This window comes from Vanrija albida (genome assembly GCF_041260175.1).
Source record: "Vanrija albida strain AlHP1 chromosome Unknown contig_4, whole genome shotgun sequence".
In the NCBI taxonomy this organism is placed as follows: Eukaryota; Fungi; Basidiomycota; class Tremellomycetes; order Trichosporonales; family Trichosporonaceae; genus Vanrija; species Vanrija albida.
The window spans coordinates 2,126,977-2,145,030 of NW_027191423.1; the positions used below are offsets into that span (position 1 = coordinate 2,126,977).

The 18,054-nt window shown below is 66.2% G+C and overlaps 9 protein-coding genes across 9 annotated transcripts; 4 read left to right on the forward strand and 5 right to left on the reverse strand.

The window, feature by feature from the left end:
• Positions 1 to 87: 87 nt before the first annotated feature.
• On the reverse strand, positions 88 to 1,587 carry Q8F55_005558 (uncharacterized protein; the record flags this gene model as incomplete). The annotated part of the gene is made up of 3 exons (XM_069354047.1): positions 88 to 156; positions 191 to 529; positions 562 to 1,587. 3 exons carry the CDS (start codon positions 1,585 to 1,587, stop codon positions 88 to 90), a joined length of 1,434 nt encoding a protein of 477 aa, XP_069208689.1.
• A 716-nt stretch (positions 1,588 to 2,303) lies between these two features.
• On the reverse strand, positions 2,304 to 3,668 carry Q8F55_005559 (uncharacterized protein; the record flags this gene model as incomplete). Its single annotated transcript, XM_069354048.1, has 1 exon — positions 2,304 to 3,668. One exon carries the CDS (start codon positions 3,666 to 3,668, stop codon positions 2,304 to 2,306), a length of 1,365 nt encoding a protein of 454 aa, XP_069208690.1.
• Positions 3,669 to 4,605: 937 nt separating this feature from the next.
• On the forward strand, positions 4,606 to 6,419 carry Q8F55_005560 (uncharacterized protein; the record flags this gene model as incomplete). Its single annotated transcript, XM_069354049.1, has 4 exons — positions 4,606 to 4,886; positions 5,083 to 5,819; positions 5,855 to 6,309; positions 6,354 to 6,419. 4 exons carry the CDS (start codon positions 4,606 to 4,608, stop codon positions 6,417 to 6,419), a joined length of 1,539 nt encoding a protein of 512 aa, XP_069208691.1.
• A 203-nt stretch (positions 6,420 to 6,622) lies between these two features.
• Q8F55_005561 (uncharacterized protein) lies at positions 6,623 to 8,512 on the reverse strand (the record flags this gene model as incomplete). Its single annotated transcript, XM_069354050.1, has 7 exons — positions 6,623 to 6,759; positions 6,871 to 6,935; positions 6,974 to 7,218; positions 7,251 to 7,603; positions 7,640 to 7,826; positions 7,858 to 8,181; positions 8,216 to 8,512. The coding sequence occupies 7 exons, from the start codon at positions 8,510 to 8,512 to the stop codon at positions 6,623 to 6,625; spliced, it is 1,608 nt and encodes a 535-aa protein (XP_069208692.1).
• A 925-nt stretch (positions 8,513 to 9,437) lies between these two features.
• Q8F55_005562 (uncharacterized protein) lies at positions 9,438 to 9,720 on the forward strand (the record flags this gene model as incomplete). The annotated part of the gene is made up of 2 exons (XM_069354051.1): positions 9,438 to 9,651; positions 9,686 to 9,720. The coding sequence occupies 2 exons, from the start codon at positions 9,438 to 9,440 to the stop codon at positions 9,718 to 9,720; spliced, it is 249 nt and encodes an 82-aa protein (XP_069208693.1).
• Positions 9,721 to 9,988: 268 nt separating this feature from the next.
• Q8F55_005563 (uncharacterized protein) lies at positions 9,989 to 11,275 on the reverse strand (the record flags this gene model as incomplete). Its single annotated transcript, XM_069354052.1, has 3 exons — positions 9,989 to 10,090; positions 10,125 to 11,056; positions 11,089 to 11,275. The coding sequence occupies 3 exons, from the start codon at positions 11,273 to 11,275 to the stop codon at positions 9,989 to 9,991; spliced, it is 1,221 nt and encodes a 406-aa protein (XP_069208694.1).
• Positions 11,276 to 11,594: 319 nt separating this feature from the next.
• Positions 11,595 to 13,758, forward strand: Q8F55_005564 (uncharacterized protein; the record flags this gene model as incomplete). The annotated part of the gene is made up of 2 exons (XM_069354053.1): positions 11,595 to 12,244; positions 12,306 to 13,758. The coding sequence occupies 2 exons, from the start codon at positions 11,595 to 11,597 to the stop codon at positions 13,756 to 13,758; spliced, it is 2,103 nt and encodes a 700-aa protein (XP_069208695.1).
• Positions 13,759 to 14,436: 678 nt separating this feature from the next.
• On the reverse strand, positions 14,437 to 16,077 carry Q8F55_005565 (uncharacterized protein; the record flags this gene model as incomplete). The annotated part of the gene is made up of 1 exon (XM_069354054.1): positions 14,437 to 16,077. The coding sequence occupies one exon, from the start codon at positions 16,075 to 16,077 to the stop codon at positions 14,437 to 14,439; it is 1,641 nt and encodes a 546-aa protein (XP_069208696.1).
• A 642-nt stretch (positions 16,078 to 16,719) lies between these two features.
• Q8F55_005566 (uncharacterized protein) lies at positions 16,720 to 18,042 on the forward strand (the record flags this gene model as incomplete). The annotated part of the gene is made up of 1 exon (XM_069354055.1): positions 16,720 to 18,042. The coding sequence occupies one exon, from the start codon at positions 16,720 to 16,722 to the stop codon at positions 18,040 to 18,042; it is 1,323 nt and encodes a 440-aa protein (XP_069208697.1).
• Positions 18,043 to 18,054: the final 12 nt, after the last annotated feature.

The following is an 18,054-nucleotide window of genomic DNA, read 5'->3' on the forward strand; positions in this document are numbered from 1 at the left end:
CGGTGGCGCAGTGGCACACGCCAGCTGCGACACTCTGACAGAGAAATCCTAATGCATATGATAATGGCACGCATGCACGCAGAGTAACTACAGCCCGGGCACCTGCTCATCCACCAGGTCTCTGTACGCGTAGTACAGTGTCATCGCGCCGGGGATCTGGCGTCAGCTTGAGCTTGGCAAACCAACCCACCTCTGGGCCCAGGTCTTTGAGCTTTTGTGACTTGCTGCCGACCTTGTCCCACGCCCTCAGTGCCCTGACAAGCTCGATGACCCTGTCCTTGTGCTCCTCCTTGACGTGGTGGATGTTGATGTCGTTTGCCGCAGGTGTCGTCTTCGCGGGCTTGGTCGGCGTCGGCTGCGACCGGGACGGCGTCGGCTGCGACTTTGACGGTGTCACTTGCGACTTGGGCTGCCGCGGGCTCGAGCCCGCTGCACGCCGCGCAGCCCGCAGGAGCCCCGGCACCTGCCGGTCAATGAGCTGCTGGTACCCCTTGTTGTAGTAGATGTCTGCCGCCCCGCGCACCGAGTTCTGACGTCAGCCCCGCCCGCCGCTCGACTCACAGTCTTGCCTAGACTCTTGATAAAGTCGTCCTTGTTGCCGTTCTTGTCCCACCGGCGGAGGTAGTGGATGAGTAGCTCGACGCGCTCGACGTGCTCCTCCAGGATTCCGCCAAAGTCGATCTCCTCGTCGTCGTAGTAGGCGATCTCGTGGCTCTTTTTCCGCGCCGAGTCCCACCGGTGGTCCTCCTCGAACGCGACGGAAGAGTCGCGCCGGCGCTTGGCGGGTGTGGTGACAGCGCTGGCAGTCGGCCTCTGCGATGATGATGGCGCAGGCCTTTGCGATGACGATGGCGCAGACTTTTGCGATGACCGCGGCACGGACCGCTGCGACGACCCAGCCTCCTCCAGGCGCACTTCGTACTCGTCCAGGTCGAGCAGAGCCGGCGGCCTCGCGCGAAAGCAGTCCCACGCCCAGTCCTCGCTGACCACACGACCGAGACCTCCGCGCGCCGTCTCAACGAGCTTGCGGTGTTCCCGCGTCGCGGGCGCATCGCCCTGCGCGAGCGGCAAGATGATGATGTTCGCCTCTGACGCCGGCACGAGGTCGCCCCCGCCCTCGGACGGAATCAACCGCTCGAGCAGGTCATTGTCGCTTGGGGCGACGTAGAACGTGAGCGGGTAGCGCCCTGCCGCGAATATGGGTCCCGAGGGCGTGCGCCGCGACACCGCCGTGCGGGGCGTCGCCTGCTGACTCGCCGTCCGCGCCGTCCCGATGCTCTGTCGCGGCTGCCCGGCGCTGCGCTTCACCGGCTCCTCCTCCGTGTCGCTAAGCAAAAACCGGCGCCATGTCTTCGGCTGGCTGGAGCCCACAAACTCAATGTCGCTGGACGAGTCGGCCTTCCGCCTCCCCCGTCGCCGGGGCGACTCGACGGCCTTGTGCTTGCCGTTGGCCCCCCGGGCCCTCTTGCGTGGGGAGTACTCGGTATCGCTGTCGGCGCGCGCCTTGCCCTTTCGATTCGGGCTGATAGCCGTCTCCCTCAGGTCGGGGTCGTAGTCGTCATCGTGATCGCTCGGGATTGGGGGCATCGGCGGCTCAGGTTCGTCCTCCTCCTCGTCCTCCGGCTCCTCGGGGACGTGAAGCCCACTTTTATCAGCTCGGCCCCCGCGAAGACCCACCGGACAAGACATCCGCCGTACAACGGCCCAAAGGTCGGGCGCTTCTTTGTGAGCCACTTGGAGTGGATCACAAACGTCCCGCTGTCGTCGTGTGCGAAGCGGCGCACGAGCCGGTCGGCCGTCCACTTGTCGACTGGAGCATCGGCCGCGAGCGGCTCGGCGTACTTGTACACCCGGGTATTTGCCTTGGTGTCTAGCCGCGCCGCGGGAGTGTCGATTATCACGATGGTCGCCTCGGCGGGGTCGTCAATCACGATGCCGCCCCGCTCCTGCCTGTCAGTGTGGAAGGTGGGCGGGCGACTCACTCGGATCAGCTGCATGTCCCGCTCCGCATCCCACGGCTGGCGGCCAGACTGCAAAACATAGAACGTCAAGTCCTCGAGGTCCCCACGTTCTCTCGAACTCGTGGACATGTTGCGTGGTGAGGCCGGTGTGTGTTGCGGAATGAGAGACAGAGTAGGAGAGAGAGCAGATGTGTGAGTGCGACCTCCACTTTGCGTCACAAGCGGCAACTGGTGGCTACTGAACGACGACAACTACAATGAGCGGTAATGTGACAACAATGCATGACACAATGCAACGAACAACAGATAATGCGTTCACAATGGATCCCCTGGTGACTCTCCCTAATCCATGTCCATTTCGTCGTCGCCATGGCCCCAGGGCGAGTCAGCCTGGGGGTAGGCTTGTGGGTACGGCTGGTACCCAAACCCTCCGCCGCCTTCGACGTCCATCCCGGCGTCAACCGGCACGCCGACAACCGGCTGCTCGGCTGACATGTCCTCGTCGTCGTCAACCTCCTCAAATCTGTCGCCATCGGGGTCGGGGAACTGGTGCTTCGGCTGGGGGCCGCTGCCGCGCGACCACTCCTTCACGACGTCCTCGGCAGCTGGGATACCCAGTGGGCGGTACAGCACGAGGCCGCGCTCCTGCGACGGAGAGTCCTGGAACCCACCACCCACAATCTGGTCGCGTTGTGCGTTGATAATGTGGGTGAGGAGCGATGGGGAGATTGTAAAGCCGCTCGTACCGGGTTGCGATAACTGCTTGTTCGTCTCGTAGTCGTAGTAGGGTTGTTCCTTGGTTGGCGACGATCCCCGGCGGCTTGGTGGCGGGGGCGAAGACTCGGGGCTGGACAAAGACGTGACGACGATCCGGTCCTTCTCTGGTTCGTACCAACCCGGGCCGTAGGACTCTGGTGGGAGGTGATCCAAGTCAACGTCCATGCCTTCCTTCCGTCTCTTAGGCTTGGGCTCGTCGGGGCTGCTTCGCTTCTTTCGCTTTATTGGCGTGTCAAAGTACTCGACCTTTGGCCCGTGCCCACTGCTCGGCTGGCGCGCGTGCCCACGGAGCGCCACCGTCTCGACAGGGTGCTCGACCTCGCTCGGCCGCATCGGTGTCGCGGTGCGCCGCCGCGCCTTTTCTTGAGGAAGACGGAACGTCGCGTCGGAATCATAGTCGTCCTCGCTCGGGGAAGTCGACGAGAAGGAAGCCGTGCGGTGCCATGGTGGGCGACTCGCGTGGCGGGACGACGTCGGCGACCCGTCTGGCAGTACCTCGACGGCGACGTCGCCGTCGACGGGGGGTTGGGTCGGCTCGAGGAGCTCGTCGTCGTCTGCGTCGCTCTGGTTCTGCTGGACTGGACCGCGTGGTAATGGGGATGGAGAGGGGGTTGCCTGCTGCGAGATGGACATTGCCGAGAAGCCATTCGCGAGGTTTGGCCTCCGACGCTTCGAGTCGTGCAGTCCGGGGCTGGGCAGGGGTGAGGTCGCCCAGTTGGATGGACCGGGCTGGCCTTCGGCAGGCGGGCTACCGGCACGGCGCTTGCGATTCGACGATAGTGGTGGTGTCGGTGTGCGCGATGGGAAGCCGGGCGTGAATGGGGAGCCGTGGGGGTGCGCGCCTGAGGGTGTCGCTGCAAACATTGGGTACTGCGCGGTGGACGGCGAAGGCGGGAATGTGGGCGATGAGGTTGGGTAGTGAGCCGCCATTGTTATTGAAGCCGGCGGCAGACAAGGCGGGGAGGGAAGGTGTTGGAGGTGGCGTAGGCGCGTGGCGTGGTGGCCTTGGCGCGGTGGAGGGAAGGGGGCGAGGGGGGTGGGGGATGCACACGTCGAGTCTAAGCCAGTGTGCGTTGCCGTGATCTTGTCAATGACATGAGGGTGGGCTGGCGGGATGGCGGGGTGTTGGAGAGTGAGTTCAATGCCGTCTGAAGTAGAGAGCAAAGAGTTCGAAGATGTTTGCCCTTGCACTTCCACAACCCGCCTCGCCCAAAGAATCGCGACGGTTCGAGAACAGCTGGGCGCGCCGCGCGGCGCCGCCAGCCAGCCGACATGACCGGAGTACAGGGTTTCTCCGTGAGATCGGCACGGAAGTATAGTCGCGTGAAATGCACGTGGTTGAGATCTCGGGAGCAAAAGCTTGCACCATGCTGTCATGCGGTCATCGAAGTGTAGCGCGTGGAGCGATTCGGGGCGACGCCGGACGCTGGGCGCGGCGCGGCGGCGGGGGGTCGGGCGAGTACGGCCGCCGTTGTTATGAGAGGTTCGGCCTGGGCGGCACGCGCTGCCGGCGGGAGGGACAAGAAATGTTGGGACTCGGGGGGTCGATGACGGCCAATAAACATCATTGGTGCTATCACTGGGCACTGTCACTTGTCGCAACGACACGACAACGACTGTGCATCCCCCTCTTTGCCCCATCAACGCCACGCCTCACTCAATCTGGGTCCAGATCCAAAAGCATAACGACTGCCCGAGTAGCCAGCCAGCAGCCGACCCTGCCGCCGCCTCCGACCCGAACTCCTCGCTAGCTCCAACCGCGGTCACGCGACATTTCTTCTCCCCCTTGCCACTGGCTCGATCTTTTCGGGCAATCTCTTTGTTTACTCGTAACAGTCGACAGTAACAGCAGCAACAGCCGTGCACCATGGTCCTGACGCCCGACCACCGCCCGCTCGACGCCACGGCGCCGCTCTCGCCCCTCCTGCTCGCAGCGCACCCCCCTCAGTCGCCGGCGCAGATCCCCAGCCTCGCCGGCAGCATGCCTGTCGCCGCCCCAGGCCTCATCCGCCGCAAGACGTCGACCGGCAGCTTCTCAAAGCTCTCAGAGTTCTGGCTTGACGGCAGCCCGTCGGTGCCCTCGACGCCATGGGAGGATCCGTCGGGGGTTGGAGGTGTCAAGCACGTCGACTTGTCCATTGACGCTGGGTAAGTGTTACTGGGAACGCAAGGGGGTGTCTGGCCGAGGGGGCCGAGGAGCGGTGCGGGAGGGGGTGTGGCGATTCATCTTGCTTGTGTGACGGGCGAATAACGCTCGCGCGGAGTTGCCTCGCTGCAGAGAGTGGTGGGCGAGAATGGGGATGGCAGGGGTGTCACCTCGCCGTACGACCCGCTGACCCCGCAGCGAGTGGCGCCACCCAGTCTTCAAAACCAAGGTCCTGTCGATCCTTCGCCGCCTCAATGTTCCGCTCTGGACTCACCCCGACCTCACCCCGTCGCGCATCCATCTACAGAAAGTCTCTGGCGCCCTCACCAATGCCGTCTTCTTCGTGTCGTTCAACCCGCGCCCGACGCCCACGTCCCCTTCCATGTCGCCCCTCCTCACGCCCACGATGCCCGCGACTGACCCGGACCACCCGCCCCCGATGAACTCTGACCAGTTCCCGCCGACACTCCTGCTGCGCGTGTACGGCCCGTCGTCTGGCCAGCTCATCAACCGTGACCAGGAGCTGAAGATTCTGCACCTTCTCTCGACGACATACGGCCTCGGCCCGCGTGTGTATGGCACGTTCCTCAACGGCCGTGTCGAGCAGTTCTTCCCGTCGCGTGCGCTGCACGCCGACGAGCTCCGCGTCCCCGCGATCGCATCGAGCATCGCCCGCCGCATGCGTGAGCTCCACTCGGTCGACCTCAACCTGCTCGGCTATGAGGCTGGACGCGAGGGCGAGCCCATGGTGTGGCGCAACATCCACGAGTGGATCCCGATGGCCGAGGAGACGCTCACGACGCTGTCCCAGGCGGGCGGCAAGTGGGAGGTGTGGGTCGAGTCGTTTGGCCTGCACCGGCTTCGCGACGAGCTCGAGACGTACCGCCGGTTTGTCTCTGACCACGCCGACAAGGGCAAAGGGCTTGTGTTTGCTCGTGAGTTGTGGCGCTGGACCACTCTGACACCTTAGACAACGACACGCAGTACGGCAACCTGCTGCTTCTCGACGCCGAGCTGCCCCCCGGCGTTCCCGAGCACCACAAGTACATTGTCATCGACTTTGAGTACGCCGCGCCCAACCACCGCGGGTACGACATTGCCAACCACTTCCACGAGTGGCGCGCAAACTACCACCACGAGACGCTGTCGTGGTCGCTCAAGCCGCACTACCCGTACCCGACCGACGAGCAGCGCGAGGCGTGGTACCGGTCGTACCTGTCGGTGGACCTTAGCGCCGGTGAGGAGGTGATCCACGACGCGGCGGCGATCAAGCAGGAGAAGGTTGAGCGCCTCGATCGCGAAGTTCGCCTGTGGAGCCCGGCGTGCTCGGCCTTCTGGTCGCTGTGGGGCGTGGTCCAGGCTGGCGAGCAGATCAGCAACATTATTGCGGGCACGGAGGGGTATGAGCCCGAGTTTGACTACCTTGTGAGTGCTGCGTCACGCTTCGCTCCCGCCACTGACCCCCCCAGCAATACGCGGCCGAGCGCCTGTCCGTCTTCCGCGAGCTCTCAACCGCCCTCGGTGTCAAGTATTAACCTAATTGTATCAGTTCAACCATATAGAAGCCCCGCGCCGCTCAGCCTCAACGGCTGGGGCCGCATTGTGCACAGAAAAACAACTAGTCACGGCTTGTACTTTCGTAGTTTGGCTGGAGTGTATCATAGAAGGGCGGGGGTGGTGGTGCGGCGCCGCGCCGCAGCCGCCACGCACCACGGGCTGCACGTATGCATCGAGTAACCTAGCGGGGGGTGCTTGCGCTGTGAGCCTTGAGCGCGTTGTCGACGATCTCGGCCATGGCGAGAACGGCCTCGTCCTCGCCCTTCTGCGCGACAACCTGGAGGCCGATGGGCGCGTTGGCATAGGTGGCGGGGTCGTCTAACGTCAGCCGTGTCAGTCAGCGCGACGCACACTGCTCCCAGAACTGCCTGTCCAAGTCGCCATGAAACTCGGTGCGCGCGACCTTTGCGTCGAGCGCGGGGTCCACACGCGTCACGGGGATCGCGACGGCGGGGTAGTCGGCGAGGTTGCACCAGTGCGTGTAGGTGTGGTATCTAGCGGGCGTCAGCGCGCGTGGCACCCGCCAACTCACTGCGGCTGGCGGAGCAGCTGCGCCGCGTTGCCAGCCACGGAGCAGATGACCGCGTCGACCGGCCTGCCCGTCCCCGTCGTCGCCGCCGTCGCATTCCACGCGTCGAGCTGTTGCTTCAAGTACTCGCCCTTGCGCCTATGCAGCGCCCACCACTGTGTGACGCTCAGCTCCTGCCCTTGCCCCTGTGCAGCGTGCGGCCCGGCGCGCGGCTCGCCCGAGAGCGCGAGCGTGTCGAACAGGTCGCGCTGGGGTCAGCCTCGCCCGCAGTCGCACGCACCATGCCGTCGGCCCCAAAGCTCTCGTAGAAGAGCCGCATGCCCTCGGCTGCGGCGTGTGGCGTGAATGGCACCACGGCGTGCCCGGCCGCCTCGAGCGCCGCGGCCGTCTCGGCCATGGCGCGCGCGTACGGCGGCACCGGGCGCACGACGCCGTCGTCGAGCAGCATGCCGAAGACGAGCCGCTCCCCGCCGCCGTGCTCGGCCAGCGCGGCGCCGGAAGCGCTCCACGGCTGCCGGAGGACTTGCGGGTCCAGGCGCCACGGCGCCCCGTCGAGGACCGCCTTGAAGAGCGTTCGGAGGGGCGCGAGCGAGGTCGACATCGGGCCGAGGACGGAGCGGATCGAGTCCTGGCCTGGGGGTGTGAGCGGTGCGTAAGGCCGCTACCCACCCTCCTGCGAGTTACACGTCCCCTCGTACGGCACGCGGCCGTAGCTCGGCCTGAACGCGTACAGCCCGCAGTGTCCGGCGGGGATGCGCACGCTGCCGCCAATGTCGCTGCCTACGCCGAGCGGGCTGCCGCGGAGCGCGAGCAGCGCGCCCTCGCCGCCGCTGCTGCCCCCCGGCGTGAGGGTGCGCTGGCGTCAGCTCCGCCAGCCTGCGACCCACATTGTACGGGTTGACCGTCTCCCCGAACACGTTGTTCACCGCCTCGCCGAAGAAGAGCCCCTGCGCGATGTTCGTCGCGCAGTACGGCACCGCGCCAGCCGCGAGCAGGATCTCGACGAGCGCGCTGTCGCGCTCGCACACGCGGCCGAGGAAGCCGACGAAGCCGAACGAGCGCTCGACGCCAGCGACGCCGATCTGCTCCTTCAGGCTGATCGGGAGGCCGTGCAGCGGGCCCCTAGCCTTGCCGGTACGCTTGAACTCGTCGTCGAGCGCGCGCGCCCGCGCGAGCCCCGCCTCGAAGAAGACCTCGGTCAGGCAATTGGTCTGCGACGTCAGCGCGGAGCTCTCCGGGGCTTACCAGCTGATGCGCGATGCTCGCGCGCCGGCAGAACGCGCGCGTCACGGCCTCGGCGCTCCACTGCCCGCTGGCGAGGCGCGCGAGGATGTCGCCCGTGTCCGACTCGGTGATCTCCAGCTCTTGGGCCGAGAGGAGGCCGCACGTGCGCGGGACGGCCGAGACGTCGGCCGTGGAGGCCGGGACGGTGCCCGGGGGCAGGAGCGTGTCGGGGGGCAGGAGCGCGTCGCGCGCCGCGCGCTTGGCCGCCGCGCGCTGCGCCCAGTCGGGGCTGGTGCTGGTGGTGTCCGTCGCTGTCATTGTCAGTGCGTGAGTGGTGGGAGGATCAGCGTCGATGGGGCCCGCCGAGCCAAGATAACTGCGGACCGACGGCTCGTCACATGCCATACCCGGCCTGCCGGCTCGGCATCGTCGGAGTAGGCCGATAGATGACAGAGCGCCGGCGGGGTAGCGTGCCGCGCGGGCTGCTCGGTAGCGTGCTCGGCATGCAGGATGGCTGCGGTGTAAGCCCTGGGGGACTTGGCGCTGCTGAGCTCGCCCCGTGGTCGGCTCGGGCAGGGGGGCGGGTGAACCGGTTGTGGCCAAGCCACGCCGTCTCGTATCTCGGCCCGTTGCCACCCCCCCAGGCTATCAAGTACGGCCGAGTGCCCGAGTGGCCGAGTGCGTCTCACGCGACTAGACCTGCATGCATGATTCATGCCCGGCGTGCGCGTCCCGACGTCATGCAGCACCGTCCCCCAATCTCTCGCCACCCGATCGACATGACGCCATGGTGTGGCGGTTATGATGCCAGCCCGCGACGCCAGTCGAGTCGCCGCCGTCGCCGCCGCCACCAACACCCCAGACGAAAATAACAACATCAACAAGACACCCCGCCCGAGTCAACACGGTTCCCACGCGCCGAACACCGCTCGCCATGACGCACCGGCACGTCCCGGCTGTCCGCGACGCCGTCTGGGCTGGCCGCGGCGGACGTGCGTTTGTTTATCGCCGCGTCATGGCGGCGTCGTGGCAGTGACACACAGGCACTGCCCCCCGTCACAGGCTGCCGGAGTGCGCGGCCGCCGTCGCCCGCTCCACGCCGGTGGCGGCGGCGACAGCAGTCGCACAGCGGCGCACGGGCCTGTGCATATAACGCGGCGCGCCTTGTCTTGACCATCCCCATCCGGTCTGCTCGGTCCAAGCTCTCATCTCCACTACTCTACTCTACAGCTACAACTCTACCATGCCCGACCCAGGCCGCCGCAGCGTCACCGAGAAGGTTAGCCGCTCCCCAAGGCGCCCCGCTGACACCCAGGTCCTGTCGACCCTCCAGCCCGACTCGACCAAGTCGGACACGCGCCTCGAGGCCGAGGCACTCGACAAGGAGCGCGACACGCGCACCCGCGCCGCCGTGTCCCCCGAGCAGAAGAGCACCACGCAGAAGATCGCCGACATGAGTGAGTGTGGTCGTGTGGAAGTCGCTGACTCCAGTCTCGCCCGGCCGCAAGGACGGCCCCGGGCACTAGTCGAGGCATTTCCGCCAGTTGTACGTTGTACTGCTCAGTTGAAGTTGTAGTTGAAGATGAACAAGTGACAGGCGCTGGGTCGTTTTGTGCACACCGGCTGGACAGCTCACTCCCCACGGCGCCGGCCCGCCTGGTGCCTCAGGTGCCGCAGCATGCGCCGGCGCTGGGCTGCCGCGAGCGCATGGTACTCTCGCCACCATGGCTCAGAGTGTGCCCCTCGCGGCCGCTTGGGCTGCCTGCAGCGTTGGCGACACCTGCATCTCTCGACCTACTCTAAAGCAGCGTACACGCAGCTCTCAAAGCCCGCGTACACGGCAGCAAACGGGTCGGGGTTGACCTCGCCGCCGACGAGCTGGGTGCCGCAAAAGCCCTGGCGTCAGCCGTGCCACAGCGCCACGACTCACCGCGATGCCCGACGCCGGGTCGATCCAGAACTCCGTCTTGGCCATGCCGCCCCACGCCCCGCTGCCGGCCTTGCGACCGCTCGCCGCGTCCTTCGCGTTCGTCGCAAGCGCGACGCTGAACCCAAGCTCAGCATTGAAGTCGTACGTCCCCCACGAGCCCATGAAAGCCTCCATGTCGGCGTAGTGCCGCGCGCCACGGTCCGCGGGGAGCGTGTTCTTGAAGAGCAGCGCGAAGCTCGCCGGGCTGAGAATGCCCCCGGGGGTCGCGGATGCGAGGATCCCCTCAAGGAAGCGGAGGTAGTCCTTCGCCGTGCCGAGCAGGCCGGCGCCGCCCGCGTGGGTCTTGAGCGCCGCCGCGTCGAGCGGCCGCGTATCTGGGTTGGCTTGGACCAGGCCGCCCTCGGCGTCGCGCCACGTCTCCTTCATGAGCCGCGCGAGGACCCCCGGCGCGGGGACGAACGTCAGCGACGTGATGCCCAGCGGGCCGAATATGTGCTCAGAAAAGTAGTCGCCCAATGTGCTCCCGCTCACGCGCGCGACGAGGACGCCCGCCCAGTCGATGCCGAGGCCGTATGACCACCCGGCGCCCGGCTCAAACTCGAGCGGGACGGCGAGCGCTTCGATACCAGCCCCGGGCGCAAAGTACCACGGGTGATCGTGCTCCGTCTGCCACCGGGCGATAGCCGGCGGCATCTCGGGGTACGGCACGCCCGAGGTGTGGCTGAGCAGGTGGCGGAGCGTGAGCGGTTTCGTGCGCTCGGCCCAGACCTCGGCCCCGGCCTCCGTGTGCCCCGTGAGTATGCGCTGCGCCGCCAGCTCGGGGAGGTGGGCGGCGATAACGCCCTCGTCGTCGAGCGACACCTCCCCGCGGTCCACGAGCTGCAGGCACGCGACCGACGTGACGAGCTTGGTCATCGACCACAGCTGGAGTACTGGCGTCAGCGGGGCCGGGGAAGTAACTCACCAGTGTCCTCGGTGACCTCGCCCCTCTCCGGCTCGTGGAGCACCCGCTCGCCCCCGCAGTTGAAGTAGATTGGTCCCTTGGCCGTCGTGACGCCCCAGAACTGTGCGGGGAGGAGCGGGTCAGCGATGGCCGCGGCGAGCGCCGCGTCCAGGTCGGTCTTGCCGCGGGCAGAGATGGTCGGCGCCATAGCGAGATGGGTTAGTGGGGAGACGTTCGAGCCGCTGCATGGCCTGCTTAAGAGCTTGTAGCCCGGAGGACCGCCGACCGCCGCGGGCCGGTATGTCGGCTTCAACATAACGCGCGACTGACCTTCGGGCCGTTGTGGCCGAGTTCGCCTCGGAGGGAGGTTGAGCGGAGTTGCCTCCGCTCACCGCCACTGTGCCAGATTCGCCTTGCGTCACAGCTGATCCATCCAGTCGCCACCCAAATCCATCCTGTGCATTCTCATTCTCCCTCTCATTGTTTCTCTCGCTCCACGCAATGCCCATACACACAACAACAACCTCATGACCTACTCTCACACAAAGAGCGACTACAACACGTACTCGATTGTAATCGCCGTCCATCCAGAGCAGGAGCAACTTGAACACAACGACTGGCGCCTCGGCGAGATCGAAGTCGACTGGATCGACTTTACGCGCGAGAAGAGCACCAACAAGGACTGGGAGGAAGAGCGCGGCATGGTCGACAAGCCAAGGCCAGCAGCACAGGGGAGCAGGTCGGTGCCGGGGTCACGAGCGCGGTCGTCCCTCGACGCCGGAGGAAGCAACCTCGTGCGCATCAAGCCACGCAAACGCAACACGCCCGAGCCGCCAGAGACACCAGACTCGCTCTCGCGCCAGCCGCTCCTGGCGCACATCCCCGGCCCGATCCCCGTTGACACGACGACCGCTACCGGCGTGTCCCTCTTCGGCCGCGGTGTCGTCCACCTGTTCAAGCACGAGCCACCACCTTCCCTCATCGCCCGCCTCGAGGGCCAGAACGGCGAGAGCTCGCGCAGTGGAACGGCCGAAGGAGACTATGCGGGGGAACATGCCGAGGGGGAGGATGGGAGCCTCGTGGCGATCCTCGCTGTGCCTGCTTGGATGCGGCCTGCCGACCTGCTCGAGTTCCTCGGCGGCTGGGCCACGTGCTTGGAAGGTGTGCGCATGATTAGGTGAGCACGAGTTGGGCCAACAATGGCCTGCGGACATGGAATGGAGCACTGACGCCCGCAGGGAAGCAACAACACCCAATCGCTCCATTGCCATTCTCAAGTTCCGCGACCCGCTCCAGGCGTCCGACTTTATGATCATCTTCACGGGCAAGGCCTTCTCGACGCTTGACACTCGAGAAACCTGCCATCCGATCAGGATCCATCACCTCGTGCTGCACAAGCTCGAAGGTGCAGAGCCCAAGGACGTCGCGATCCCGGCCTTCCCACCAAGCGTGTACGCTTCTCGAGCCCGCGCACTTCCCGACTTACTCAAGGGCGTGAGCAAGACGGGGATGTACGAGCTCCCTTCATGCCCTGTCTGCCTCGAGCGACTCGACTCGACCGTGACTGGCCTTGTGACCCTTCCCTGTGCCCACACGTTCGACTGCGACTGCCTGCGCAAGTGGGGCGACAGCCGCTGCCCCGTGTGCCGCGTCAGCCATCTGCTGTTGTCCTCAGCGCAGGACAAGAAGCGCCAGCTCGAGCGGGACCGCGGCGAGGACATTACTCGGTTCACCCAGTGCGGCATGTGTGACAGCACGGAGAACATCTGGATATGTGTCGTGTGCGGTGCGGTCGGCTGCGGGCGATACTCGAAGGGCCACGCCAGACGACACTGGGAAGAGAGCGGACATGTCCTGGCAATGGAGGTCGAAACACAGCGCGTGTGGGACTACGAGGGCGACAACTACGTTCATCGTCTGATTCAGACGCGAACGGACGGCAAGCTCGTCGAGTTGCCATCAGCGTCGTCGCTGGCCGCCCACGCCGCCACCCACCGCCGCCCCATGCCGCTCAACAGGTCACTTGAGAACGTCTCTGGCTACAGTCACTCTGCTCCAGAAAGCATGGCCGGTAGCGCTCCCTCGACCCCAGCAAGGGCCAACCGCGGGTCCTATTCGCAAGCACACGAGCGTCGCGACAGCGAAGTCAACGATGGACCATCGTCCAACGACGCGGAGAAGATGTCCACCATAGAATCCATCACGCTCGAGTACAGCTATCTCCTGAGCTCGCAGCTCGAGGCCATGCGGCAGCACTACGAGCAGGAGGCGGCGAGCCAGGCCGTCGTGATTGCCAAGCTGGAGGCGGCGGCGGCGCGAACCAAGGAGGCTGAGGACGCAGCGGCCGTTGCCGAGGCGCGGCGCGTCGAGGCCGACAAGGCGCGCGAGAAGGCAGAACGTCGGGCAGAAAAGGCACTTGACCTCAGCCGCAGCCTTCAGACGTCGCTCGGCAGCGAGAAGGCCATGTCCGAGGGCCTCAACTCGCGCGTGCAAAAGCTCCGCGACGACCTGACGACGGTGCGTGCCGCGCGTGATGCCAAGGCGGCCGAGGTGGACAGCCTGAACGAGACGGTACGCGACCTCATGTTCACGCTCGAGGCGGGGTTGAAGATCCAGGAGGCGGGTGGGACCGACGGTGGCGAGGGCGGCGACCTGGTCGTGGTCAACAAGAAGAAGGGGAAGAAGAAGTAGCGACTCCACTTGCATGTTGGCCCATAGTATTTGCATGAAGTCATTCAATGAAGCGCACAACCGGCGTCATTTCCGCTGCCGGAGAGAGAGGCGTCAATCGCACTCAGCACGGGGGATGGGGCATCCTCCGGCGCGTGCAAGCGCACTGTCATGCTTGGGTTGCATGCATAAACAGCTCGGGAGGGCGATTTGTAGGTAGACGTGACTGGCGCACAGTGGTTTCGTACACCATTGTTTAGGTTGTGTGCGGGAGCCTCTCATGCATGCTCCTGAAAAGGCATCCTGCATGTGGTCAGTAACGCAGCGAATACGCGTTGCCTGAGTGGTATGATTGCCACTTAGACCACTGAAATAATGTGGGTGACCTCGGTTCGATCCCGAGAGACGCTGTTAGGGCACATGAGAAACCCTCACTGTTAGGGCACATGAGAAACCCTCACTGTTAGGGCACATGAAAACCCCTCACCGTGTAAGGAGCGTGAAAAACCCGCACCGTTAGGGAACGTGAGAAACCCGCACCATTGGGACGCCAATGTTTTGTTATTGAGACCAGCTTTTTGGATAATGCTGCAGTGCTAATGCGGTGAGGTCGGAATACATCGAAGCGAGGTGTCCCACATCCCAACATTCATCGTGTATTCATCAAGTCGTTATATTGGTCTACAAGTCTATACCCGGCTACCTCTTGAGCGCGCGCTGCGGGTTGCGCTCGTACAGCTTGAGCCACTTGTCCCACGCACTCGCGGACTTCTGGAACGTCTTGTCGAGGTCCGCCTCGACCTGGTGGCGCTCCCACGCCTCGTCCTCCCAGTTGGTCTCCTCATACACGCCCGAGTTGTGCCAGCCAATGGAGCGGAGCACGTCGTTGCTGGTGGGGATGACGACGCCGCGGGGGCGGGCGAACATGCCGACGTCCTTGCGGAGGCACTGGCCGAGGAGGTAGTCCTGGAGCGGCTGGGCGCGCTGGCTGGCGATGAAGCGCAGCTGGATGTGCTCGTCCGAGTTGTGCACGCTGCCCGACTTTGTCGAGGACGCCAGGCGCTTGGTCACGCTGCGGGCCGTCTTGGCGCCGCGCAGCGAGTTGGCGGCCCAGACCGCGTCGACCTCGAACAGGCCGCCAAAGACCCAGCCGACGAACATGAGCAGCGTGTCGACCGCCACTGAGACGGGCAGCAGGCCGGTCGCGATGACGGCGTCGCGCTGCGCCTTGGACTTTGTGCGCATGAGCGAGTTGACAAACTCCTCGCGGATCTCCTTCTCGGTCATGTCCATGGTCATGGGGTAGATGAGCACGAGCTCGTCGAGCTTTACCGTGGCGCGCGTCGTCTCGCTCTCGTGCACGCCGTCGTCGGCGAAGACGTGGTGGTCGTCCGGCGTCGGGGCCAGGTCGGGGTCGACGCCAGCGGGGGTGTGTGCGCCACCAGGCGTGGCAGGGGTCGCAGGCGTCGCCGCCCCCGACTGGCCCGGCTTCTTCTGGTGCACCTTCTCCCCGTCGGTCGGGATACGCGTGACAAAGTCGAGGTCGGCGCTCGTCGTCTTGCTCATGCCCCAGTCGATGGCCTTGTTGAGGCGGCCCTTGAACCCCTTCCACGACGTCACCTTGGCGTCGGTCTCGTGGGCCTCACGCAGCTCCTGCTGCCACTTGTACTGAACCTTGTGCATGGCCTTCTGGGCCTTGTTGCTATCCTCGTCGGGCGCCTTGACCAGCGGCGGCGGGGGCGGAGTGTACGTCAGGAAGCGGAGCGGCGGGGGCTGCTCGTCGGCGTACAGCCTGGCCGGAGGGGGCAGGGGGACGAGGTAGGCGATGAGCTTGTGGGGGTCGCGGATGAACTCGTCCGGCGCGTTGTCGTCGACCCAGGGCTCCTGCCCGCTGATCGAAAAGTCGGCGAGCGAGATGTCCGCCGACGGGTCGCCCTGGCCCGGCTGATACGGGGGCGGGAGGCGGCGCGGCGTCGTCGGGGTCATCCTGCGCGAGAGGACGGGGTGGGTGGGGATCGAGTTTGTCGACGAGGACGAGGACAACGGAGGACGGGCAAGCAAGTCAGCGCGCGTGCCCGAGGATTGCCCAGCAGGCGGCAGAGCGTACGGGTTATGCTGGGGCGCGTGCGGGCTGGGCGCGTAGTCCACGTGTGGGGGGTTGTGCTCGTCGTACGTGCCCGGGGCGACGTGAATCGTCGGGGTTGCGTTGCGCGGCGGCGGCGGAGGTGGCGGGGGGAGGTGGCGCGGCCGGGGCGGGGGCGGGAGATGGCGGCCGCCTGCGCCTATCGTCGCGTAGGCTGGCGGCGGGGGAGGGGGCGGAGGTAGCGACTGGTAGGCCATGGTGAGTTGTGCGATGGGGGAGAGAGGGGCGGAGGTTGGGCGACGAGTGCGCGATCTTGATATTGAAGGCGTTGGCTGGGCTGCAAATAGAGCAGTGCAGCGCGGGGTGACGTCAGTGCCACCTGGCTGGCCGCCTGCCTGGCTGGGCGCGACGGCGTCGAGAGCTGCGGGGGGGAGGGGGCAGCGACGAGCAGTGCAGTGCAGCGCAGGGCCAGCAAGAGTACATAGGCGTGCATGCTGCTGACCTTGGGGGAGGGGGAGGGGGAAATGAATGGGGGAGGGCCCATCGTTAAGTGGCAGGCAGCACCCGGCCTGGTCTTGCCAGAGCTTCAGAGCTGCAGGCGTACGTCGCCGCGTGCTCTATCCCACGGGGCCCGACACTGCTGCCACCATTCCCGGTGGCCAGGCTATGCACTCGGCCACGCGCTCTGCACCGACGGCCCTGTTTCGTGTTCTGGAATCGCCGTCCACTGCGATTCAGTCGCGTGCCGATAAGTAGCCCCGCCGCGTGTCGTCTTGGCGTTCGGCCCGGAAATCGGTTTGCCCGGGTCGCCGGTGGTCGAGTCATTCCTTGTCCTTGTCCGCCACGACCCGACGGCCAACTTGGCATCAACCACTCGTCCTCGACGCCCATACACCGCCATGTCCGAGTATGACATTGTCATCGTCGGCGCCGGCATCGTCGGCTCGCTCCTCGCCGCCCGGCTGGCGCCGCACGCGCGCCTCCTCCTGCTCGACCGCGACGTCTCCGGCCTGCCCGGCTCGACGGGGCACGCGCCCGGCTTCGTGGGCCAGGTGAACGCGATCCCCGCGCTGAGCGAGGTCGCACAGCGCAGCGTGCGGCTGTACAACAGCATCCCGGGGGGTTTCGCCACCGCCGGCGGGATGGAGGTCGCGCTGGGCGTGCACGACGAGCCGGACCTCGACGCCGACATCGCCGCCGTCGACGCGCTCAAGGCGCGCGCGGCGCTCGCTGCTGCCGCTGGGCTCCCCCACCGCCTGCTGTCTGGCGCCGAGGCCCGCGCCCTGGCCCCGACGTTCGTCGACCAGCGCGCCCTCGCCGCCGTCCACTTTCCCTCTGATGGGCTGGCCAACGCCAAGGCCATCGCGCGGCACGGGCAGGAGGCCGCGCGCGCCGCCGGCGCGACCCTGCTCGACGCCGACGTCAGCGCGGTGGTCAAGACCGCCTCGGGGTTCCGCGTCGACTCGAGCCAGGGCGCCTTTGCGGCCGCGCACGTCGTGGTCGCGACGGGCGTGTGGGGCGGCCAGCTGCTCCCCAGCCTGAAAGCCACGGCGGTGTCCGTCGCCCACCCCTACGGCTACGCCGGCAAGCGCGCGGCCCGGCCCACGCTCCAGCCGTTCGTGCGCTTCCCAGCGCAGCACGCGTACGCGCGCGACCACGGCACTCGCGACGGCATCGGCAGCTACGACCACGAGAGCGTGCACTATGCGCTTGGGCGGGTCGGGGCGCTCGACAACGCGTACGGCGACTGGGAGAGCCGCATCGCCCCGGCACTCAACCGTGCCATCACGCTGCTGCCGCCCAAGACGGCCGAGAGCTTTAGGAACTACCGCACGCCGCAGAGGGACGGCGTGCACGAGGTCAGTGCAGGCAGCGTGCCGTACGCCTTTAACGGCCTGTTCACCGTCACGCCGGATGCGCTGCCCCTCGTCGGCGCGTTGGATGTCGGAGACGGGGCGGGGCTCTGGTGCGCCGTCGGCGTGTGGGTCACGTCGGCGGGCGGCGTCGTCGGCGTGCTCGCCGACCAGATCCTCGAGGCGCTGGGCAAGAAGGAGGCCGACGGCGTCGACGCGGACTTGAGGCGCGCGTTCGACCCCCGCCGCTTTGACGGCCGCGACGAGGGCGAACTGGAGACTGCTGCGCTCGGCAAGTACAACGACATCTACAACAAGGCCGAGCAGGAGGCAAAGCCGGGCCACAAGCGCCAAAAGTCAAACCTCTAGATGCACGCGGTC